The sequence below is a fragment of the Typopeltis vanoorti genome, chromosome 8 (assembly GCF_054136105.1).
Source record: "Typopeltis vanoorti isolate ZY-2024b chromosome 8, IOZ_Tvanoo_1.0, whole genome shotgun sequence".
NCBI lineage: Eukaryota > Metazoa > Arthropoda > Arachnida > Uropygi > Thelyphonidae > Typopeltis > Typopeltis vanoorti.
In genome coordinates, this window is record NC_143556.1 from 150,317,456 (window position 1) to 150,344,040 (window position 26,585).

General features: G+C 35.0%; 1 protein-coding gene across 2 annotated transcripts in view; it reads left to right on the plus strand.

The window, feature by feature from the left end:
* The first annotated feature begins 1,808 nt into the window (after positions 1–1,808).
* The window catches only part of LOC150104424 (glutamate dehydrogenase, mitochondrial-like), a 214,610-nt gene continuing 189,833 nt past the window's right edge, over positions 1,809–26,585 (plus strand). For both annotated transcript variants that reach the window (XR_016548701.1, XM_090397011.1), the window contains exon 1: positions 1,809–2,005. Coding sequence is in view for 1 of the 2 variants with exons in the window: in XM_090397011.1 (XP_090253137.1) it covers positions 1,861–2,005 (145 nt within the window). In the remaining variant the exon portion in view is untranslated. The remainder of the gene's footprint in view (positions 2,006–26,585) is intronic.

Genomic DNA, 26,585 nt, shown 5'->3' on the forward strand with positions numbered 1-26,585 from the left:
GGCACAATCCTGTCCTCCTTCCATTCCTTAGGAACTTGACCATGTGCAAGACTCATATTAAAAAAATATGTCAAGGCAGTCAACTCCCTGGCATTTTCCTTCAGAATACATGGTGATATATATTATCAAGTCCCACAGCCTTATTTACATCTAGTTTACTCAACTCCCCAAACACCTCTTGCTCACTTACAGTGTCAGTCTCTCCTCCACATCATCAACTGCTCTCAATCTCTCCATGAAGTCACATTCACAAGATTGAAAGATCTTTATGAACTGTTCATTAAGTATCTCCAAAAAATTCTGCAACAGCTGTCTTTATACCATTTTCTCCAATCAATGTCATCCTTCCATAATCATTCTTTCTTTTGCTGGCTACATATTGAAAGAACTCCCTAGGATTCTTTTTGGCTTCATTAGCTAACTGCTGTTCATACCTCTCTTTATCTACTCTCACCAACCAAGTCACCCTCCTTGCCTGGTCTTTGTAGACCTCATGAAATTGGTTATTTCCACTTCTCTTATGCTGCTTCCACAATGCCCTTTTTCTCTGTATTGCATGCTTAATTCATCCATCTCACACCTGCCTTATTTAACCTTCTCACTCTTGGAATACATTTAGACATTGCATCTACTGGATTGTTTTTGAAAATCCCCCAAGCTGCATTGATCTCTTTACCAGCTAACTCCTCATTCCATGCTACACCCACAAGCTGTCTCCTGAGCTCTTCATAATCACTCCGCCTTGTAGTTCCACGTATACCCTTTTCTCACAAGAGTCCTCGCACTGCTGGCAACCACCCAAGTAATCACCTCATGGTCACTCTCACCATTGGTGGATGATTTGACGCCTCATTTATAATTACATCCTCTGATGAGATGACCAAATCCAAGACCCTTAATCCTCGTGTGTCCTCTGTTACATACTGTCTGAGGTAGTTATCCCTCAAAAACTCAAACTCATTTTCTTTACTTTCAGTTGCTATCTCATCATTCCAGTCTATATTGCCATAATTAAAATCACCCATAATGATCACCCTTTTCTTATTTACTTGGCTAATTTGATTTTACATTTCATTATCACCACCACCCACATTTCCTGGTCTATAACAACATCCAACCAAGTATTTGATTCCATTTACCTCTATCTCACACCATACTGCCTCAAAACCACTGGCACTATTTCCCCTCTTGCATCTCTACTTTGTATGGACATAACTCTTTGTCAATCATCAGTAGCACTCCCCCTCCCTTTTTACCCTTTCTATCCTCACAAAACACATCATAACCTTCCATCTCTATTCCTGTCAGGATGTCATCCTCTTCCAACCATGTCTCACTTATTCTGACAATCTTTGGGTGAAAAGATGCAATTAGTGCAACCATTTCATCTGCCTTGTTTCTTATACTTCTAGCATTTGTATACAAACACAACAGCTCATTTCTGGATCTACAGCTAGTTCCACTGATACCACTCACTCGATGTGGTCTCTCCATGCTCGACTGGGGCCATTTCCCTTTCTGCTTCTTCATTTTAGAATCAACTGTTTCCTCTTGATCTCTGGTCATCACATTCTTTTCCTGCCTACACATGCTCTCACCTCCTCTTGGAGCAACCAAGTTTCTCATGTTGTATTCACAGCAAAATTGGATTGATCAAAATATTATAATATTAACAGTGTGTTTGGTGCATAAAGTTTAATGTAATAAGTTTTTAATAAAAACTGTATTATAAATATGTATATTTTAAATAGTAGTTATAATTTTTAAATGTGCTAGTTCAATGTATAAAATGTATAAATTTTAGGTATTCGATACAGCACAGATGTCTCTTTGGATGAAGTGAAAGCTTTAGCAGCTCTGATGACATTTAAGTGTGCAGCAGTAGATGTTCCATTTGGAGGAGGAAAAGCTGGCCTTAAAATTAATCCAAAAGAGTTTAGTGAATTTGAATTAGAAAAAATTACAAGAAATTTTGCATTGCAATTAGCTAAAAAAGGCTTTCTGGGTATGTATAAGAAATACACTCATGAATACTGTAGCTTGATAAAATCATCTACTTGTATACAGTAAGCTACCATTTATCCAACTTTCAAACAGTGATCCTTCAATTAACCGAACCTTGCCTGTCAACCGATTTCTGGTTACACACATCATGTAATAGTTCTTCAGTTATCAGAATTACAAGCCTTCCTGATTGTTCAGATAAATGGTAGATTACTGTATTTTATTTTTTATATTCAAACATTTTAAAGTGAAAGGTTGTGAACTGGTTTAAGTAGTTGGAAGTTATTTGTCATGCATTTAGCAGTATATAATACCAAAACAAATAATAATATAATAATAAATAAAATATTTATTACCTGGATGAAATTTTGCTGGGATTTTAACAAGCATCTTCAGAGCACAACTACTTATCATGATATAGTAACAAGGAGTGTAGTAAATAATTAAAATTTTAATTGACAAAGTCCTAAAGCACTGACTTGGTATAGTTCGCCCACAGATTAGAGACCCTTTGACACTTCTGCACATAAATAAAAAAAAAATTAAATCTAAATTTTCCTTTATGAACACTGTCATGCATTTAAGAAAATTTATTTATTTATTTATTTATTTTTAAGCATTTATTTTTAAGAAAGTTTTCTATAAAATAAAAATAATTATACAGAAAAACAGAAATTTTTTTCAAATGAACTTAGTCGATAACTAAATACTTAAGGAATTGACAGTGTACACTAGAAATATAATTTAAATCAACTTTAATATATACTTTCCAATTTTTCGGCAATGTCACATTGCCATCTTCATGGGAACTTAAGATAAAGACGTGCACGCAAGTACTACATAACAGCAAAGAGAAACGAAGCGAGGAAGCTACCGTTTTCCTGAAGTCCTGATGGTGCTCCCTGGCGGGCTATATTAGGTGTTCTTGGCCTTTGGGCTGAAGTTCTTCTGATATATGTCTCCCAAATTTGGGGCAGTCTCATGCATCCAAATTTGTTGAGGTTTAGCATGTTCCTAAGGGCTGAGGCTGATTCCATGAATAGTCTTTCATATTTGAACTTGCTGTGGTGTATTACTGTGGCTTTCTTCCAACTTATTCTGTGGCAAGTATCAGGAGCATGGTCTGCAAGCTCATAGTGGATGTACTGGTGAAATGGGATGTAGTCCTTGTGTTCTGAGATTCTGATATTTGCTGTCTGCCTGTTTGGCCAAAGTAGGACAATTTACAGCTGTAAGGGACCTGGTATACACCAGGTAAGTCTAGGGAAAGTGGTTGGTCTTTAATGGAGCAGATAAGGGATGCCAATTTTCTATATGGTCTGTAACAAGAGATCAAGTCATGTTTTTTTAGGATTTTGTTGATTTTTTCCAAGGTGCCTCAGATGTAGGGAATGGTGATGGATTTAGAGTAATCTTTTTTGTGAAGGGTGGGGGAGGTGGGTTGTGGATAACTGGTTTTAGTATTTTTTGGGGGGGTAGCCATTGGCTGAGAAAGTGTTAAGGATGTTTAGTTTAGTATTTAGGGCTTGGTCATTTGAGCAGATTAGTTTTTCCCTGTTGAATAGTGCCTTAATAACTCCATATTGTTGTGAGGTGTGTGTGTGTGGGAGGGGGTTTATGGGATTGTTAGTGAATGTATCTGCCTGTATGGGTGGGTTTTCTATAAACTGAGAAAACCAAAGTTCCATCAGGTTGGCAGGTGACTAGTGTGTCTAGGAAGGGAAGGCTATTGTTTTTCTCTTTTTCCAGGGTGAACTTGATTCTGAGGTGTTGGTTGTTTAAGTGTGTTAAGAAGGAAAGGAGCGTATCCGGGCAATGTGGCCAAATAGTGAACACATTATCAACGTAGCGAAGCCATATGGTAAGTTTTTGTGGGGCAGAGTTTAAGTCTTTCTCTTCAAAAGTCTCCATAAAGAAATTGGCCAAGGGTGGGGAAAGTGGTGAACCCATAACTGTCCCCTCTATCTGTTTGTAGAATTTTTCCTGCCAAACTAAATAGCCTGAGTTCATTGTGAACTGAAATAGAGCTTAGATATCAGGAGGAAATTTAGCTTGGATTAGCTCTAAGGTTTCTTTGAGGGGGACATTTGTGAATAAGGAGGAGACGTCAAAACTGACCTTTATGCCATTATGTTAGAGTGTAAGGTTTTCTATACTGGTTTTGAAGTGGGCTGAGTTTTTTATATGTGATGGTATGTTGCCAGTATATTATGTGAGAGCGCTTTGGCTAAATATTTAGCTAGTTTGTAAGTGGGGGAATCAATACCATCCGCTATGGGATGTAATGGCACATTTTCTTTATGTATTTTTGGGAGCCCATATATACAGGGAGGTCTAGAGTTATATGGTTTTAGTCTGTTAGTAATCTCTACAGGCCAAGAAGTGACCTTCTTAAGGAGCCTATGGAGTTTTCTAATTTGTGAATTGGTGGGATTGTATTCAATGAGGAGGTAAGTAGCTCGATCTAATAGTGAAGCCTTAAGCTTACCTGTGTAGTCATTATGATTGAGTTCCTACATCCGAGGCACCTCGGAAAAAATCAACAAAATCCTAAAAAAACATGACGACCTCTTGTTACAGACCATATAGAAAATTGGCATCCCTTATCCACTCCACTAAAGATCAGCCACTTCCCCTAGACCTACTTGGTGTATACCAGGTCCCTTGCAGCTGTAAATTGTCCTACTTTGGCCAAACAAGCAGGACAGCAAATATCAGAATCTCAGAACACAAGGACTACATCTGATTTCACCAGTGCAACCATTCTGCGCTTGCAGACCATGCTCTGGATACTCGCCTCAGAATAAGGTGGAAGAAAGCCATAGTAATACACTGCAGCAAGTTCAAATATGAAAGACTATTCATGGAATCAGCCTCAGCCCTTAGGAACATGCCAAACCTCAATAAATTTTTATGCATGAGACTGCCCCAAATTTGGGAAACATATATCAGAAGAACTTCAGCCCAAAGGCCAAGAACACCAAATATAGCCCGCCAGGGGACACCATTAGGACTTAAGGAAAACGTAGCTTCCTTGCTTTGTTTCTTATTTGCTGTTATGTAGTACTTGCATGCATGTGTCTTTATCTTAAGTTCCCATGAAGATGGCCACATGACGTTGCCAAAATATCAGAAAGTATATATTAAAGTTGATTTAATTTATGTTTAACATGTTTAACCAGCGTATAAGCCTTTCTACTAGAAAAACGAACTTAGATATTCTAAACTTACAGTTGAGAGAACTGAGACACTTTAATGTCCTAAACCAATTAATGATTTATGACTTGTTGTGACTCTTTTAACAAACCCATGCAACAAAAAAAGGTTGGAAAAAAATACCATTATCAAATCCTTTTAATCTTCATAGTCACCTGAATCGGTGTCCGAATCGCCATCACTTAACTTAAACTGATATCACTAAAGGTTCACATGATTCTTCGATAATTCAGTCTCTGTCCCAATACATATTTTCCAATGAGGTGACATGAGAGCAATATTTTCCCCAGTTTTGAACTGTAATACTTTCAATCGCCTGTTCTGAAAGCTGAAAAAGTTTCGACACGTCAATATCCCCAGTTACGTTGCGTTGGCGAATGAAACTTTTAACTTCTGCCCAAACATTCTCAATAGCATCAATATCACAATGATATGGTGGTAGCCTCAAAGCTAGAAATCCATGTGCTCTTTAAGCATCGTGTTGAATTTAAATAGTTTAGTTGTGGGCGAGTTTCTTTTGACCAAATTAAGCAACTCAATTTTTCGCATATCTGGGGAATGAGAAATGTTATTTGCAGAGAGCCAATCCATAAGAACTTGCTTCTTATTAGACCAATTTGGAACTTTGTTTAATTGAATAGAGTGATATGAAACATTATCAATTATAACAACAGCATTTTTATGATGTTTTGGAATCAGTTTTTCTTCTGCCCACTTTTTGAAGATCGTAGAATTCATTTGCCCATGGTAATCTCCAGTAGTTGAATTGGCTTTGTATAGTAAGTTTGAATTCAGTAAAAACCCATTTCTCCACCCGCACACAAAATTATTATGTGCCGTGAGGCATTTCCGGTTTGTAGCACTCCACATTCTTCTTTAGACTGCCAACATTTTCCATAAGTTAAATTACTGTTAATCCAAGTTTCATCTAGATAACAATTGGTCGTTTCTCCTCCCTGAAACGTTGTATTGCTCTCAAATACTGCGTTCTAGATAAAACAGTGTCACTTTGCTTCATGATACATTTCCTTTTATTCTGGGACTTTTTAAACAAAATCCGATTTCATGAAGTATTTTCCTTAAAGTTTCTCTTTTCCAAGGAAAATTAATTTTTACTTTAAGCACAGGAATCAATTTCGGAACAGTTGGCACTCTTTTCTCGACCACGTAAAATTCGTGAATTGTTCTTCTTATAACGTCTACATCAAAATCATTCAAAGCTACGGTTTCGATGGTTTTCTTTCTCTGGCGCTTTTTTTTTTTTAGGAGATTTAAATTTTGGCTTACCTTCACCTTTTGATTCCCTACAAATTCTTTTAACAGTCGACCCCGATATGCTCGCAATTGCACTTGCACGTTTTATGACTTGAGAAAGGGGGACAAGGAGACTGTCTTTTAACAATTCTTTTTTTGTAGAATATCAGCACATTATTCAATATTCTTTTGCAAGAGCTACTGAAACTTTAACAACAGAACTTGTTGACTGTACTGGATCCATCATACAAATTAATAATAAAAAAGTAATGCAAAAAACTGACAACAAAAATCAAGCTACTACAACAGAAAAGAAAGCATGTGATTTTGCATGTTGGCGACTAATTCATACATCCTTCAATTCTTTCTCCCCTTCAGCATGAGTCGACTATTCTTGGCAAAATGCCAAGTAGAGATCTACAAATGGCAGGCGTATTATACTCTGTGATATTGTAAAAATAGAAGTTTTTACAGTTATTGGGGGTGGAAGTTAATCTTAAAATGATTTTCTCCCAAATTTTTGGCAAATTCATGCAACTGCACTTGTTCAGATTCAGAGAAAGTTATCACTATTGCTGACTCTAGAAATAGTCTCTTCACCTTACAACAATTTCTAGATAGCATAACAGTTTCTTAAGCATAAAAAAACTTATTGTGTAATACTGACCCTATACAAATATTTTAACATTCTTTGCCTACCAGTTTCGCTAGCAAACTGTCTAGCTTTTTCAAGGCATTGACGGAAAAGTATAAAAAATACTAGTAAATGCAAATTGAAAGGAACATTAAAAACATTGTAAACACTCTAGTAGCTAAGGTTGAATGTGAACATGCAACCTTAGCTACTAGTGTTTTTATGCTTAACTTTTTTTTTATGCTTACCATTCAAATGACCAAATATGTTTAATTAAATTGTAACAGTGTCTTCTTTCTGATCTTGTTTGAATGAATACTGAATGAATTTCTCATGTTCTTTGAGGCATATATTAACAGATCTTCCTGTCCATGTTAGGCTAAGTTACAGTCACAGGGTTCTTTGTGCAGTAGCGAACAAATTAATCCGAACACTCGCATTTAAAAAAAAATTAATATACCAAAAATTAACTCCAATTTTGCCTAATTTATATGTTCTCCTCTGTTCCAAATAAGTTATTAATTGGCTTAGGCATGGACTCTACCAACATAGAACACATTTAGGAAAGCTACCTGATCATTGAAGCAATTGGATATGATTTTTGAGGAACTCTTTTTCACATTTTTTTGAAGTGTGGCATGGAGCAGGATTCTGTTGGAAGATGAGTTATTTGTCTTTCTGGATCTGTGGTACCACTCCTTTCTGCAATATTTTAATGTATTGGTCACTTTTTATCATACCATAAATATGCGCAAATGATCCTGGACTGTCACATGTCAAACAACCCCAGAACATCTTTTTAGTTGGGTGTTTAGGAATGTTGAAGATGGGTGGGAGAAGTCTTCTCAGCCGCTGATTTGCAAACATAGGGTACTCGCTCACCTTGGACAAAGAAGTGGCTCTCATCTGAGAATATGGCTTTCTTCCACTTCTCAACAGTCCAATCTTTGTACACTTTTGCTCACTGGAGCCTCTATTTCTGCATAGTCTTCATCAACAGTTTTTTTTTTTTTTTGTCTGTGGGCAGTCCTCCCTGTTTCGACAAGCCTTAACGCACTATCATGTCAGAAACATTAATCCCAGTAGCTGCCAAGTCTCTATTTAAGTCTATAGCAGACAATCTTGGATTCATTTTTTTTTCCTAAGTAGTAAATGATCTTGAATAAGTGTAGTTTTATTTTTTCGCCCACATTTTCCTTTTCTGTCAGGAGAAAAGCTATCTGTCTCCCTAAACCTCTTTAAAATAGCATTAACAGTACCCAAATCAACACCACACTATTGGCCATGTCTTTGAGTCATGGATGTGTTCTGAGAAAACGTACATATTTTTGAACGCTTTCTTGGAGACGTATTCATTTTATAGCTACACAAAATGAACAAAATACTATGAATGCCAACTCGTTTATGCTAGTAAAATGCACAACACTAGAAATAAACATTGTAGAGACTGTTTAAACAGTTAAAACATGCAGCACTCAACTAAAATAGTGAGCCAAAACCAAAATTATTGTGAACAAAAACAAAAAATTAATGAAACTTTGGCTTATTTGGATCAATTTGTTTGCTATACCTTTCAGGATTTGATAGAGAATGGAGTTATTCCTATAGTCTGTGGATCAGGGTTGCTAATTCGAAGTATGGTTTGAAAGTCGTGTGAAGGGTATAGTTTTTTTAGTAGTTTAGTCTTGCGTGTTAGAGGAGATGGGGAGGAGGAGGAGATAGGGCTTATCTGTTTTATAGGTTTTTTTAGTCATTTGCTAAATAAAATAAAAAAAGTGTGGCAAAGGTAGTTGAGGTCTGTGGCAGAAGTTTTCTGATTAGATTAGACCTTGGCCCTATGAGTTGTTTTAAATATCCCATATTGTTGGACTTGATGATGGTGTGATTGTTCCTACTGAAAGTATCTTCCAGTGTTTATTGGCTTTCTCTAAATAACACAGTGAGCCATTTGAAAGATGATATGACTTGTGTATCAAGAAAGGGCAGACAGTGATTTTATTTTATTTCTAATGTGATGCATATTTTGGGGTGCTGAGTAGTTTGGATGAGTTAAAAAGGAAAAACTCTAAAAATCTCTTATCTGTGGGGCCAAATGGCAAACCCATCATATACATAACATTTCCAGACTGAGGATTTCAGATAATTAAGTGCTCTGTTCTCAGAATGTGCTATATATATAAATAAATTAGCCAAAAGGAAGGACAATTTGTTGATTTTTTTCCCTCTTCCATGTAAAGTAACCTACGTGATACACTGTAAATTTGAATAATTCATTCAGTCATGTCCAAGGGGAAATGTATTAACTCATGGGTCTCTGTTAAAAGCACATTAGTAAATTGGTTTACTAATGTAGATTTATTAATGTAGTAAATCAGTTAGCTAATTTAGTAAATCTGTAAGGAAGGACATATATAATCCTTTTCTGTTTGGCAAGTTTGTGAGTGGGAAAGTCTGTACTCTCGACTGTAGGATATGGTGAGGTATTAGATTTGTGAATTTTGGTGGCACCATAAATACAGGAAAGCTTAACAAGAATGGTTTTTATCTTCTTTTAAATGATTTCTTTGTGATAAGAAGTCAAGTTTTTCTCACAATTTTTGAACTTTTTTTTGAAACATTGGGATCTGGATCTGTAACATAAGTGCAGTTGTTATCTAAATCCTGAATTTTATATATATATATATATATCAGGGATGAATATTCTGGGTGTGCTAGTTGTACTGTGCACATCCACTCAATAGCAATATCACCGATATTATGTTTTTGTGTTAATTCCTGTTAAAGACTCCCTAATTGTCTCCTGGCTTTGCATTATTCCTAAAATTAAACACTGCATGCTAATGCTTCACGAAAAGGACACTTTTCGAAGTTTAAACATTGTATCACATTCGCATTAATAGCCTGGGTGTGTGGTCACAAATAAATACACCTTTGAACAGATGTACAGATGGCGCAACAGGTCAAATTTTTGGCACTCCAGTGGTTTTAAAACCATCCAGAAGGCAAGGCAGGGTGAGCACTGAGACAGTAGCACCTAATGGCTGTGATTGGTTATTGTGTTTGACACATGCATACAGACTAGTCTGAGGGAGTAGTTTTCCATTAAGTGTTGTTCAAGTTGTCTCTAATTACACTAATTGTCCTAAATATAGTACACAGATGTTAATTGCTTCTTTACTGTGTTTAGTGATAAACAGAACTGCTTGTTTTTCTCTTGTGCAGTATAGCATCTGTTGAAGTTGGAAAGTTTTTTAATGGTATAGGGACATTTTTATTCTAATCTTTGGAAACAACAGACATTGTAAGAATTTATCTATTCCTCAATAAAAATGAATACTTCTGTGTATTATAAGAAGTTGTTGATCTACAACAAAATATTAGCATATGTGAGATATCTGTTATTGATAAGACACTGACATTAAAAAAAAAAAATAAATAAATAAAAATAATGAATGTAGGATTCCCAAAAGTGTGGATAATTCCGATAATGATTGGATATTATTTATCTATTATTATGTAAAATGTATACTGAGTTGCAGTAAACAAAATTCCTAGAAAACGAAGCTAATTATACATAATATGCACAACAAATTTTGTGAGATGATTTGCTGCTCCATCAAACTTCATGTATTCCTGTCTAAATACTATCCACGTCTAAATGAATGTGATCAACATTATTAGTTCTCTCTCTCTCCTCCCATAGTGGCTGTTTATTATTGGTTAATTATTTATACTTTGCAAACTTTCCCTCTCCTCGTAAGTTTTTTAATTATGGTATCATAAATTCACTATTCATGTCTAGACTTAATGGAATCGCATACTATTCACTCTACCCAGCAACTCACAGATCGCACACATATCACAAATGTCAATTATTAATAATTCATTTGCCATTAATGAAAGTATTACTACTCACACTTATTCTTTCTTGTGCATTTTCCATTCTTAGACTTATTGATGATGGTTCACATATTTATACCTTTGAGTAATTCAAATATACCAACCAAATATAACATTCTCCTTTGTTATTGTTTTTTAATATATCTTAAAACAAATACATTGTTCCCCCACTTTACAGATTTGGTTACAATTAATTGATAAATTCAAGTATTCAGAGTTATCCTACAGTTAATTGCATTGGACCAATTAAGATGAGCGGTTCTGTGCTATGCTATGTACTCTTAAAACTGTAGTGTGGGTTGCATAAGCCGCATGATAGCACACCCAACTGAAATGGGCACGCGACGCCACTGATATATATATATATATATATATATATATGATTCATTCCATCCCAGTTACTGTAAACACTTCTACTTATACAATGCTAGAGGTCATCAAGTTAAGACTTGAGATCTTTTGTCCCTTACAATTTGAATTGTTTCCCAATTTCATTGTTACTTATATATTGTGACAAGTAGTTGTGCTCTGAAAATGTTGGTTTAAAAAACAATGAAATATTAAGCCATTAATAGAAATTAATATTGAATAAATTTTGAATATTAATTTCTAGCATGCAGGAACTGTTTTTAATTGGTAAACCAGTTGTTTGTGCCCTGTATTCCTGTTTTCTTTTTTTTGCTTATTGTTTCTACACACTGATGCACTGTTGTTTTAAGTATGAAATATTTGTACTTTCATTAAAGTTTATTACTGTGGTTACCATGTAATTTTGTTGTATAATACTGTTAATGCAGTAAAAAGTTCTCGTAAACATCGTGATATCAGCTTATCATATTATGTGTATGTGCTATGTTTTGCAACCTTTGATGTATTGGGTAGATTTAAAAAAAAATTTCATACAGGGAATTCATTCATTGCGTATATTTAGTTCATATATTACATGTGTTTGCATAAATTTTGATCAACATTTTTTTTGTATTAATGTGTGATAGTAAAGCATAGTGGAAATCGTGCTGCCCCAATGCAACCAACTTGCAACATTAATAAGTGAAATAACTTAAAATTACTGAATAAAATTCATTTCTGAATACTCAGGTATGCTGTATAAAGGTGTAGTATATTGAAGTATATATAAAAAAAAGTATAACACTATGGTGTATTGTTGTATAAACAAATAGTATGTGATTGAAAATACTGTGGTAGTGAAGAACCCAGAAATGTACATAGAAACATGAATAGCAAGAATCTAATATAATGAAATATTAAATATTGAAATACAAGTGAATATAAAATTGTATAATAGGACTAAGAACTAAAATAATCTGTAGTATACATGACATGGCACCAGTATTGATGACAGTGTGCTGATCATCTTAAGAAATTTATCATCAGATTATTGAAAAAGAGAAATATCTAGATATTCTAGTCATCTTGTAAGCTTCGTGGCAATTTTCTAATTACTTTTCTCCTTTATCTATAATCAGATGACAAATTTCCTCAAAACAGTTAGCACACTATACTGCTTGTCATGTGTACTACAGGTATTTTTAGTTCTTAGTATCTCATGATACTAAGTTTAATGGAATAATTACAGCACAAAGAGTAGTAATTAAACAGCAGGTTTAATCTATTCAGTATTTCACCTCTGTCACAGAGACATCTTCAGGAATGGTGGTTAAGATGTATTATTGTACAGGCACATCCATGCAGTCTGAAGACTCATTGTAGAAGACCCAAAATATCCACACAATCTATGTGCTTGAACCTATTAACAACGCACTCACAAATGACACTAGCAACCCATTCCATTCATTCACCACTCTCCAAGCAAAAAATCTAGTCCCCACAGCCTTATTAAAACCATGCCTTTACTTAACTTCCATAGATGACCTTTTGTTCTGCACCCTCTAGCCAAGTTCTGAAACATTTCTCCTCTATAAAACCCTTTAAGTAACTTAAATGTTTTTACATATCCTCTCTTTTTCTCATATCAACCAACTTCTGCAATCCACACACCCTCAGTCTATCCTCCTAGGGTACATTCTACAGACCACTCACCATCTTGGTCTCTCACCTCTGAATCCTCTCCTCCACCACCATGTTCACAAGAAATGCAGAAGGCCAGACTCGAGCACATTAATTCAGATGTATCAAGCCTTATAAAGAGGAATAACAACTTCCTTATCTTGACTTGTTAGTGTGTTCCTCAACAGCCAAGTAATCTTATAAGCTATCTTCGCTACCTTGGTAATATGCCTTCTAAACTTCGGCTACCTGTCTACCACCACCCCTAAATCTCTAGCTTCATCAGTTTCATGGAGTACAGTTCTATCAATGGGGCACACAGCTTGTAATCGATTTATTGCAGAATGCGTAAAGTTATATTTCCTCATATTAACTGAGACCCATTATCTTCTACCCATACTGACAGCCTATTTAAACCATCCTGCAAGCTCTCCATATTATCTTGATTAACTATTATTCTACCTAATTTTGCATCAACAGCAAACAAATGAATATTTCATTTCAGATTATTTCCTGTATCATTTATGTACATATTGATGAATTCTCTATTTGGCCACATGGCTCAGACACATTACTCGTTCTTTCTCCACCTCAACAGCCAGCGCCCTGCAATTCAGTTCACATTGTTGAAAAAGAAAATAACGAGCTTGTCCTTTCCACATGTCTAACCACGTCTGGTCAATGGCACCCTTTCTTGTGCAGTTTACAGAAAACCTATGCACCCAGGTAGATGCATACATAAACTTTCTCATCATCTCCTTTTCAACAATATGGTCTCATCAAAACTTGTCTACTGAGTCTCCAACCTTTGTTCGACCCTAAGCTTCCCTTACAGCAGAACTTTCCTTTATTCGCCAAACATTCCTGTTCAATGGTTATAATGCCAAAAAGATCTACAGATTATTTATCCCTTGCAACCCATATCCTTCTCCACATAAAGACTACAGCAGTGCCATTACTATTTCCGTTTCATTACTATTCTACATTTCAGAAAAAATATCCAGAACTTTAAAGAAATGTAATCTCTGCAATGCTTTCAAACCTCATTTGAAGCTGACATCCTTCTGTTCTCCTAAGGATCCTCTATCTCCTCTCTCTATGCAGATGCTTATAAGGTTCCTTGTTCTTGCAAGTTATCCTATTATGGTCAAACTGGAAAATCTGCTAACAGTGACAGCACAGTGATGGAAAACACTCGACAGGAATGCCATCCAGTATACCTGTACTTGAAGGAGAAAAACTATCACACACCTGAAATGTGGAAAGGCAGCTGGAGTAGATGATAATTCGACTTGAAATGCTAAAATATGGAGATACTATAGTCCCCACTTAACCATAGGTTCACTTTCTGCAGTTTCAGTTATCCTTGGTCAACCCTGGTCCAAAATATTAAATGAAAATTCCAGAAATAAGCAATTTATAATTGCATAGGCAAAGTGGATATTAAATCCAACATTATTTCAATGCCGAATGTTTGTAGAAACTAAGAAATTTTCATAAGTTGACCTGAGAGCTTATTAGAATACAATCGTAGGCATCTCCATTTGCCTTAGCTTGCACTGCACTACTTAAGTAGTTCAGTATTGTATTCTCGTAAGCTTTCAGGTCAACTTATGAAACAACTTTCATAGTTTCTGCAAATGTTCAGCTTTGAAATAATGTTGGATTGAGTATCCACTTTACCTGTGTAATTTTACATTGCCGAAATGAAGCCTTGGGCTCTTCCTTTTTAGTAATAAACAATTCATAAGTTTTAAATTGCATGCCATTCTGAATAATGCGATGAAATCTTGGACCGTCCCACCTGGGACATGAATTGCCCCTTTGCCTAACATATCCATGCGTACCATGTACGCTACCTGTCCTTTAGTCACTATCCAAAAATATTAAATGGAAAATACTAGAGATCAACAATTTATAAGTTTTAAATTGCAGGCTTCCTTTTAAGTGAAAAAGGTTAAAGTTCTCAACTTCATAAAGTAATAAATAAATAATAATAAGAAAAAAATGTATGCCGAGGTTGCTAAGATTTCATTCACATTCAAGTAACTTTTATTGCAGTATGTCATTATAATTGTTCTATTTTATTATTAGTTATTGTTGATAATCTCTTATTGTGCCTAATTTATAAATTAAACTTTTGTCGTCATCGTCCGGTAGCATCCTCTAGCAAGAGGGCTGCAGCAGATGAGCAGCTCTTCTCCATTTCTCTCTGTCTGTCGCTTCCATCATTCTTAAACCAGTCCATTCCACGATATTAAACCACTCTCTAGTTGGTCTTCCATGTCTTCTCTTTCCCTCAACTTTCCCTTGTAATATAGTTCTTGTCAGGTGTCCTGAAGAACCTCTCAGAAGATTTCCTGCAAATCTGGTCTTTCTTTGCATAATATTCTTTAGCAGTGTTCTTTCCATCCCAGCTCGTCTTAAAACTTCTTGATTTGATATTCTTTCTGTATAGCTAATCTTTTCCATCTTTCTATAACACCACATTTCCAATGCATCAATTCTTTCCATATCTCTCTTTCTGAGTGTCCATGACTCACTTCCATAACTTGCAATACTCCAAACTGTTGCTTTAACTATTCCAATTCTAATGCCTATTTTAGTGTTCTTGTTTATTAAAATTCTCTTCATTTCCATAAATGCCAATTTAGCTTGCGTATTCTATTTCTAATGTCCAACTCTGAAGTTCCTTTCTCTGAGATCCAGCTACCTAAATATTGAAATCTTTCCACTTCTAAAATCTTTCCTCCACATCTTATTTTTACATTATCTCCTATTTTTCTACCCATTATCATTATCTTGGTCTTTTTTGTGTTAATTCTTAGTCCATACTCTTTACAAGAGTTTTCAATTCTTTGAATAATTTGTTGTAACCCATTTTCACTTTCTGCCATTACCACTACATCATCCGCATATCTTAAGTTATTAATGATTCTTCTGTTTATTTTTATTCCTTCTTCTACATCCTCAAGTGCCTCTCTAAACATTTGTTCACTATAAAAGTTAAACAGTAATGGTGATAACTTGCATCCTTGTCTGACTCCTCTCTCCACTGGGAATTCTCCTGTTTCCTCTCTTTATACATACTGATGCTATTTGTGACCAATATAATCTCTTTAAAATTTCCAAGTCATAAGAGTCAATATCAATATTTTCTAGAATGTCAAAAAGCCTTTCATGTTTCACTGTATCAAATGCCTTTTCAAAATCTAGAAATCCCCAAAACAACTTTCCACCATGGTTTAGTGTTTTCTCTCCAATAATTCTTAGACAAGTTCCTCTGTTGGTTCTGAATCCAAACTGTTCCTCATTCATTTCTTTTTCTATTTTATTCCTAATTCTCTCTAAAATTATTTGCACCAGAATTTTTGCTGTGTGAGTTATAAGACTTATCGTTCTAAAATTGTTACAGTCTAAAACTACTCTTTTTTGGAATGGGGATAAAAATTGATCTTCTAAACTCCTCTGGTAATTCTTGTCCTTCATAAATTCCGTTAATAATTTGCCATAGCACTTCCATACCTTTTTCACCTATATTCCTTAGGATTCTTAGGAAATTTAATTTCCTAAGAAATTAAACTTTAAATTAAATCATAGGAATTTGATTCTACGTATCTCAAGTCTTGTAAATTACTGGTAATTTTTGCTTGAAATAATGGGAAAGAAGATGACTCTATTTGGGTAGATGACTTTGACAATGCACACAAAAAACTGTTCTCGATGCCAAAAGTAGTGATAGCGAGTAGGAGCTTCTTGGTAAGTCACACCATTTTCAGTTTTTTCCTGAAAACTTTAGTTTCCGAAAATTCCAACACTTATCTCGCAACACAATTTTTTAGCTTTAATTTTGGAAAAAAAGTTAGAGTTATATTCGAGTAAATACAGTATTTTTTTTAGCTTTCAAATTCTTACGTATGGATCATTGGTTAAAGATTGGATTTATAAAATCCAAAAAAGAGCAATATAGCAAATAAAAGTAGCTGTAAGCAACAAGAAAATGTTGATATTGCATCTGGATCAAATGAAATTGATGAGTGTGTCTTCTGACATCTCTAGAGAACCAAAATTTAAAAATAAATCATATTTTTTATTTACACGAACATTTAAAATAAAATAGATATTTAATTTTAATTAATATTTTAAATTAATTTAATTTTAATTAATTAATTAAATTTTTAATTAATTAGGGGGGTACTTGGTAATAATGAAAATTTAAGAAGGGGTACGCAGATATCTGAAGTTTGAGAAACACTGCCTTATTGTTATTATTATTCAGGCCTCCATGGAGTCAAAAGACTCATCGTGGGAGGTCAATATAAGATAGAATCTTAGAAGATAAAAATATGAGATCTGATAATATTGGAATGTTGACAGATAATAGGCTAATCTGGAGGAAAATTGTTGTCATTAAGTTTTTAATGATGTAATTTTTCTGTAGTAATATCATAAGATCCTATACATCCCTTGATAGTATATGTCAGCAGTTTGATGATAAACTTCCCAAGATTTGAGAAATTTTAATTCTTAGGCCTCTTGCCAACATCTAAGGGTAGCCGACAGCACCCATAGAGGGCACCCCTCATAAGACTTTAGTCTTCATTTAGTTCTATTTCATTTCTTCCACTTATTGTTTCTTGTATGTTTTTGTATGTATTATTAAAATTTTACCATTTCCTGACTGTGACAGATGAAATATTGAAATAATTAAACTGCCATTTAATTATTTCTCTTTGTGCTGTAATTATTCCATTAAACTGTGTCATGTAAACTAGCACATAAGCCTAAATAATAGTAGTTCTTAGTATTTTTTATATATTTTTTATATATATTTGCCTTTATTTCAGAATTTAATGCTATATTGTATTATATTCTTGCTAGTCCCAGCAAGCATTCCTGCTGCAAAAGGATATCTTCATAGAAATTCCAAATAGTGAAAAAACCACCCTGCATATTGGAGTCACACCTTTCATCTTTGGCCTACGAGCAGGGGGGGGGGGTCTGCTTTCTTTACCCGTCTTCTTCATGCAGTATGAGTGATATTCTTCAAGGGCATGCTAGACATGCTTACAGACCCATAAACTACTCAATTTTGCTGGAGTAGTTTTTTGGGTCCTACTACCTCTGTTTTAATGGATTATCAGTAAAAATAGTAGACCACAGTCTCAAATCTATCAATTACAAGTCAGAAGGCTTCCAGCTAAGCTGGCACATAATCCTGCCACCATGTACTCTTTCAAAGTCAAGCCTGAAGGAGAAGTCTGAGTAGTAGTAGTATGAGGGAAACATTGTTGAGGCATTATTATGGCAAGGAGACTAGTTGCTCTGTATTGGTGTCACATCCAAGAATCTTTCTCTCATTACTGTCCCTGCTCTATCCTCTCATTAAATTAATAATCAGTAGTGAAATATACAACAAACAGTTATAGTGTGTGTCACTGCAATTAAAATTGGTTCAGAAACCAGTTTCAGTGAAAAAGACAAACCAAACAAAATATGCAAAACAAGTGAAAATTCAGACCAAAAAAAAAAAAAAAAAAGCCAACATTCGTCACTTATAGGTGCCTAGACCTGTCAAGTGTTATCTCCATCCAGGAGGTGGGCTATCATGCATCTCTGTTTCCATCGGGTCCAGCCAACCCTTTAAGTGTTTGAACCATGTGTGTGTCACTGTCTTCCTTTTTCCTTCTCTTGCGTTCAATTCTTTTCTCTAATCTTTTTGAAGACTTTCATGCCTCACAATATGACCTGTATGTGATATTTTTTTTTTGTATGGTCTGTATTAGTTCCAGTTTAGTACTCATCTCCAAAATGCCTTTATTTCTCTTCTTCTGAATCCATGAGATTTTCAATACTCTTCTGTACATCCACATCTCAAAATCATCAGTTTTTCTGCTTCCTTGTTTATTGTCCATGTGTCTGCTTCATAAAGAAAATGACCAAATAAAGCATTTATTGATTCTTCATGTAGTTTTTTTGCTTACTTCTTTTGATGTTAGTATATTCTTCATTATGTTGAAGGTTGATTTTGCAATTTCCATTCTTCTAATTTCTCTTCTGCATTTTCTATCCTCTGTAATTAAGTCACCCAAATAAGTGCAACATTCAACTTGTTCTATACAAGCATACCCAGACTAAATGCTTCACACTTAATGGACATTTTTAAATTGCCACTTACCCTGAAGTTATGGCTCTTAAGTGCCATGTGACTGCATTGAATATTACACTGTTTTTAATTTTTATTCTAATATTTTTGTTGTGATTAAACTTAATATAATGACAGATAAAAGTTAAAAGAAAAGCTGTAAGCAGAGGCATAGCTAGAAGGGGGGGGGTCTGCAGGGCAGCACTTTGAACATTTTTGAACTTTTGTAGTTAATTCTAAAATACAGTCTCGAGAACTCAGTTCCAACTATTGTAATACTACAGCGAATTTTCCTCACAATTGCTGTAAGTGTTGCTAGTTGTGACAGGAGTTTTTCTAAATAAAATTGATTAAGCGTTACCTACATTACTATGAAATAAACTTTGACAATGTCATCGATGATTTTGGAAATCATCGTTTCAGAAAATCAAGAAAAAATAACATTATAGAATGTTGAAATTAAAGTTTTACTTCAAAAAATAAACATAGTGTTTTTATTTATTTCCCTATATCATTTTGACTTTTTGTAGTATTTTTGGTGTGTATTGAGAGGGGCAGCAAAAGCTCTAGCTACACCACTGATGGTAAGGCTATTGTATTAGATTCTAAGATTAAAATAATTAACCGTAGCGATGAAGATGTATTGCAATCTGAGATAGGCCAGAGACTAGGTGTTAAATTCAGAATGAAAAGAGATTGAACCTATAAGTGCTTCATTCTGAGTTTAACACGAAATGTCATTCCCAGAGCTAGTATTGGTTTATCAGACTAGATAAGATAACATTAACTTACCAACATAATTCCCTTTTGTATAAAATATATCAAGTCATTTAGTTGTAAATATTTCGTGTAAATCTTCTAGTGTTATAACTGTGCTAATTTTGTAAAAAAATAACCATGTACGAGGAAGAGAACGAAGTAGCCTTAGAATCTAATACGAAGTAATCTTAGAATCTAATACAATAGCCTTACAATCAGTGGTTACACCACTGATTGTAAGGCTATTGTATTAGATTCTAAGATTAAAATAATTAACCGTAGCGATGAAGATGTATTGCAATCTGAGATAGGCCAGAGACTAGGTGTTAAATTCAGAATGAAAAGAGATTGAACCTATAAGTGCTTCATTCTGAGTTTAACACGAAATATCATTCCCAGAGCTAGTATTGGTTTATCAGACTAGATAAGATAACATTAACTTACCAACGTAATTCCCTTTTGTATAAAATATATCAAGTCATTTAGTTGTAAATATTTCGTGTAAATCTTCTAGTGTTATAACTGTGCTAATTTTGTAAAAATAACCATGTACGAGGAAGAGAACGAAGTAATTGGCTTATAAAAAGAGATAGCCTGAAGCAACACACGTGAGCGGGGCAGACTAACACGTGAGTTTCTCCAAGCAGCACACCAGAGTATTGTGACGTAGGAAGGAAAACATAGGGCGTGCAGTATAAAATCAGTTGCGGTGCTTACAGAGCTCTCTTGGTCCTTTTCTTCAGCGGAGTGGTCAATAAAGTCAGGAGGTCGTGCGGAGATCAGAAGGTCACGTGGAAGTATCCATGGGAGTTTGATAGTCAACCTGTAGCCAAGCAGAGCAGAGTTCCTGATCCAGCAAGGAATGCATCGGAGAACAGAATGCCATGCCAAGCTGATTGACCTGAGAGCGGCGAACCTAAGCTGTTGCTTCTGTCGAAGATGGCCTTACCAGAGACCTGTGCTGATTCGCGTAGATGACGTCTAATTAGAGTTTTGACCAGACAAAGGAAGTGCTACCTGGATGCATGTGTAGAAGGCCAAGTATTTCTTCATTCCTGGGTAAGGTAGACTTTTGATATATTGTGTAGCTGTACTGAGAGAATCAAGTGTAATATGTGTGAAGAACTTTCAGATTTCTAGTCTGGTTAATGAAAGGACTTTAGTGTTCATACTCAGGAACTTAGAGAGACTTTAAGTTTTAAAAGAAAGAAATGTATAGAAATGCCTTAGTGATGTGTTAACCATGTCGAGCGTAAATCTCTTTTAGAAAAGCTGTTTGCCGAGTGCATGTTTGCCTTGTGATTGAATTGATAACCTTAATTAATGCTTTAAATGCTGTGAGAAAATTAACGAAATTAGCTGAGTACTCTAGAGTTCTGGTATTGATATTATAAATGCTAGAAGTGTTTCTTAACTGTACATTACTTGTGATTGAAATTTAAATGTTCTTTATTTAAATTGCAAGTCTATGATTTATGTTAAATCATAGACTTGCCTGATTTTCTTCCTATTGAACTGCTCATAAAATTAGAACCATTGCGGGGAGGGAATAAGAGTAAAGGAGGCTACGACTGCAAAGCAAATCTTGATAATTTAGATGATCTAAGTAATTAATAGTTTCGGTTAAGAAAAATATTGTAGTGTGCTAAGCTGGAAACTACTTCCTTGATATTGCATTGTTCAACTATCTAAGACATAGAGTGGCACAGCTAAAAATAAATTTCTCTTAAGTCTGAAAGGGAATTAGCACCAGTGCACAACAAAGGAATTGGCGCTACACTGCGGTTGTTCCTTAATGTGTGGAAGCACGTGCACTATTATTTAGAATTGATTCACGGCCTAGACTAAACTATGAGACTGCATTGGAATTAACATAAACTGATTTTGTTGTAAGTAATTTAAGAATAAAAGGACATAGTTTGTTAGAAAACATCAGAGATATAGGACTCACATAAGAGAGAGAATTAAAAGAAATCATGACGGCAACAACAGCGAGTCTGACAAAGGCACAGCCAAGCTAGAATTAGTTAAAGGAAATGATAACAAGTATTAACGATATAACAATATAAAAAGATAAATTTTACACTAGGTTTCCCTCACACTACTGTTAACACTGTGATTAAAAACAAAACAAAAAAATTCTTAAATTAAAAGTGCTATTCCAGTGAACACTAATTAGGAAAACCTTGTTGCTGGTATGATGAAACTGAAATGTCTGGATGGATGATCAATCTAGTTACCATGTTCCCTGAAACCAGGCCATTATTCAAAATAAAGCCCAAAGCATTTTCAGTTACTTGTAATCTGAGAAAGATGAGGAAGCAAAAGATGCTGAATTTTGAACAAGCCATGGATGGTTTGATGGATTCAAGAAGAGGTCAAACCTACATCACATCAAATTGCAAAATGAGGCAGCTGTTACAGATACTACCACTGCAGAAAAATTTCCATGAGGCTTAGTGAACATCATTTATGATGGTGGCTACACAAAAGATCAAATTTTTAATGTAGATGAAATGGGGTTTTACTGGAAGAAGCTGCCATCAAGAATGTTCATTGCAAAAGAGGAGAAAACCATTCCAGGATGAAAACTAGACTCCCAGTCCATTGGAGATCTAACGTGAAAGCATGGATAACTGCAGCACTTTTCGAAGAATGGATTCATACTTGTACTAAAAAGGATGCGTTTTTAAATGTTCCAAATAGAAGTTTGCAAGAGCGGGAGAAAGTGGACTTCCCATGGCAGTTCCTTCAATTTCTCTGTAAAACTTCTTTTGATAAAGAAAATAACGAGAAATGAGAAAGTCTAATAATTTCACTATATCCTGTGGAAAGGCTCGTGAAAGCAGATGTAACATATCCTCCAGAGATACATTAGTGAAAAGTGATGCAGTATCGAAACCAAGCATTAAATCAGTAGGTTGGAGGGAAAGATTTTTCACTTTATCTAGAAAATTGGATGACTTTTATGATGGAGCTAGAGTTACCAATATGAACTTTTAACAAATGTGCAAAAATTTGGCTATGTGGTATGTAGGAGAATGAGATAAAATGGAATGTCTTTCTTGGGGATCTTAGGGAGACCATAGAATCAAGGTATTCTAGCAGATAAGTTTTTTAAGTTTGTGTATGGTATCTCCATCAAGGCTTATGTCTTCATCTAATAAAGAGTTAAATTTTCTCAGTTGACTATTGGTGAGGTTGTAATCCAGTTTCTGGTAAGGTGTTACATAGTAAATGAGATTTTTTGTTTGTAATTTCCAGAGTTTATAACTACTGTTGCTTTTGCTTTGTCAGCTTTAACATTCTTATAATGAGTGCAAGTGACATTTAAATCAAAAATTGCCTTTGTCAGCTTTAGTACACCAATAAAATTCATATGGAAGTTTCATCAAGATGCAAGTAGTTGAGAGTGAGGATAAATTATGTTCAATATTAAAGAGGAAATCTAAATATATTATCTTGGAACTATAACATATTCATTCCTTCAGTTAAAATTTGAATTTTGTTTTCATTAAAAGGTTGTCCTGAGATGTTTACTATAGTTCGCCCACCGATTTGAGGTCCCTCGAAACTACTGCGCATGTCAGAAAAAGGAGAATCCATTCCGATAATAGGGTAATCAGTCTGTCTTCTGGGATGTAATAATAAACAAACTCAGTTTGTTTATTATTACAGGTCGGAAAATTTAGCTTTTCTTTTACGAACATTGTTGTTTTTAAAGTGTAACTATTTTGCTTGTATAACAGTTGGAAAAATGTACGTAGAGTGTTAATACATGCAAATACTGCGTTCTACATAAAACAATGTCACTTCGCTCCATGATAAGTTTCCTTTTCATGGGACTTTTTAAAACAAAATCCGATTTCATGAAGTATTTTCCTTAAAGTTTCTCTTTTCCAAGGAAAATTAATTTTTTCTTTAAGCACAGGAATCAATTTCGGAACAGTTGGCACTCTTTTCTCGAATACGTAAAATTCGTGAATAGCTCTTCTTATAACGTCTACATCAAAATCATTCAAAGCTACGGTTTCGATGGTTTTACTCTGGCGCTTTTTATTTTTTTTTTTTTTAGGAGATTTAAATTTTGGCTTACCTTCACCTTTTGATTCCCTACGAATTCTTTTAACAGTCGACCCCGATACGCCCGCAATTGCACTTGCACGTTTTATGACTTGAGAAAGGGGAACAAGAAGACGGCCTTCTGACGATTCTTTTTCGCAGAATGTCAGCACATTATTCAATATTCTTTTGCAAGAGCTACTGAAACGTGTAACAATAGAACTTGTTGACTGTACTGGATCCATCATACAAATTAATAATAAAAAAATAATGCAAAAAGAGAACAACAAAAATCAAGCTAGTACTAGTACAGCGACAGACAAGAAAGCACGTGATTTCGCATGTTGGCGACCAATTCGTACATCCTTCATTTCTTTCTCCCCTTCAGCATGAATCGACTATTCTTGGCACAAAGCCAAGAAGGGACCTAGAAGTGGTGGGCGAACTATACCTAGTTATCTGGAACCACAGGATTTGGGTTTTGTTTAGTGATAGAACGTTGAATTTGTGATCTAAACATCCCTTGTGCTTTTTATAAGAATATTAAAGCCGATGGAGCAAAAGCAGCAGTAGTTATGGACTCTGCAAACTACAAACAGAAATTCTCTCTTTTACTATGTGACAGATCGACTTATCAGGAACTGGATTACAATCCCACCAATAGTCAACTGAGAAAATTAAACTCCTTATTAGATGAAGACGTAAGCTTTGATGGAGATACCATACACAAACTTGAAACTTATTTTACTAGAATCCCTTGTTTTTGTGGTCTACCTAAGATCCACAAGGAAGACTTATCTTTTTGCAACATTGACTGTGTAGATTCTCCTACATACCACATAGCCAAATTTTTAGCATATTTATTAAAAGCTCATTAGTAACTCCTTCTCCATCATAAAAAAATTCATCCAGTTTTCTAGATAAAGTGAAAAATCTCTACTGAAAAATCTAATGGTTACATTTATTCCATTCAACAAAATTTCATCATGGTTCTCATTGTCTAAAGATAAACCCCTCTGGCTCTTACTGGTATCTACCAGATTTCATGTGACTCTCACCTCTCATATTTCAGACAAACTGGTCATTCAGTAGAGAAAAGAATGCAAGAACACCAGTCCTACATCATCAGTGGGAAACCTGAGAATGATCTGAAACAAAACACACTAACTTTATTCGTGTGACCATAAGTTTGAATCTTTTTTTAAAGAAAGTGTCAGAGCCTTGCTCCATCGTCTCAACTTGAATCAGAATGACTGCTTCTCACTTTCAGAAATATGGGAAACTCTTATTCTCATCAAATGTAATTAGTTTTTAATAATTGTAATAATAGAGTTAAGTAATAACTGATAATGCTATGTTTCCTCAGTTTTTGCTTTGCATTATATTCTATTACCTATCGCCACTCCTTTTTCCCAAGTAAGCAAACAGACAAGTAAGTCAAGTTTGTGTCTGCACGTAGTGCAAGCCTGAGGCAACTCGTGGTAAAGGTGGAGTAAGCTCCGATCACTTTCCTAAGTATTTTCCCCTAATGCAAAGCACATCCCCTTACGGAGATGTATGATGCTATACATTAAAGGCAAGGGTCACTACCCAGACCGGTTTCGACCTTTATTGAGGTCTCGTCAGTGGGAGCCTGACCTAAAAATGCCAAGGTTGAAGTAATGCAGAGTTTATAAATTTTACTTAAACATGTTGCCACAAGGTGCTTTGACCTTATTAAATAAAAATATCAGGATGAGAGTAAGATGTAGAAAGTTTTTTACCTTGGGTATATACTATGTTTAAGATACCAAGCAATTTTATAAGCTAGGTTTTAATCCTTTTTCCCCAAGTAAGCAAACAGACAAGTAAGTCAAGTTTGCGCCTGCATGTAGTGAATGCATAGCATCATACATCTCTGCAAGGGGATGTGCTTTGCATTAGGGGAAAATACTAAGGAAAGTGATTGGAGCTTACTCCACCTTTACCATGAGTTGCCTCAGACTTGCACTATGTGCAGACACAAACTTGACTTACTTGTCTGTTTGCTTACTTGGGAAAAAGGATTAAAACCTAGCTTATAAAATTGCGTGGTATCTTAATATACCCAAGGTAAAAAACTTTCTACATCTTACTCTCATCCTGAGATTTTTATTTAATAAGGTCAAAGCACCTTGTGGCAACTCGTTTAGGTAAAATTTATAAGTTCTGCATTACTTCAACCTTGGCATTTTTAGGTCTGGTTCCCACTGACGAGACCTCAATAAAGGTCGAAACTGGTCTGGGTAGTGACCCTTGCCTTTAATGCATAGCATCATACATCTCCACAAGGGGATGTGCTTTGCATTAGGGGAAAATGCTAAGGAAAGTGATCAGAGCTTACTCCACCTTTTCCACGAGTTGCCTCAGACTTGCACTACGTGCCGGCACAAACTTGACTTACTTGCCTGTTTGTTTACTTGGGAAAAAGGATTAAAACCTAGCTTATAAAATTGCTTGGTATCTTAAACATATATAATAGACCAATGATTAAGAAAGTTGGAAGAAAATGGAGAAGAAAGGCCCAAGACAGGAATAGCTGGACTCTTTACGACCTGCAGTCAT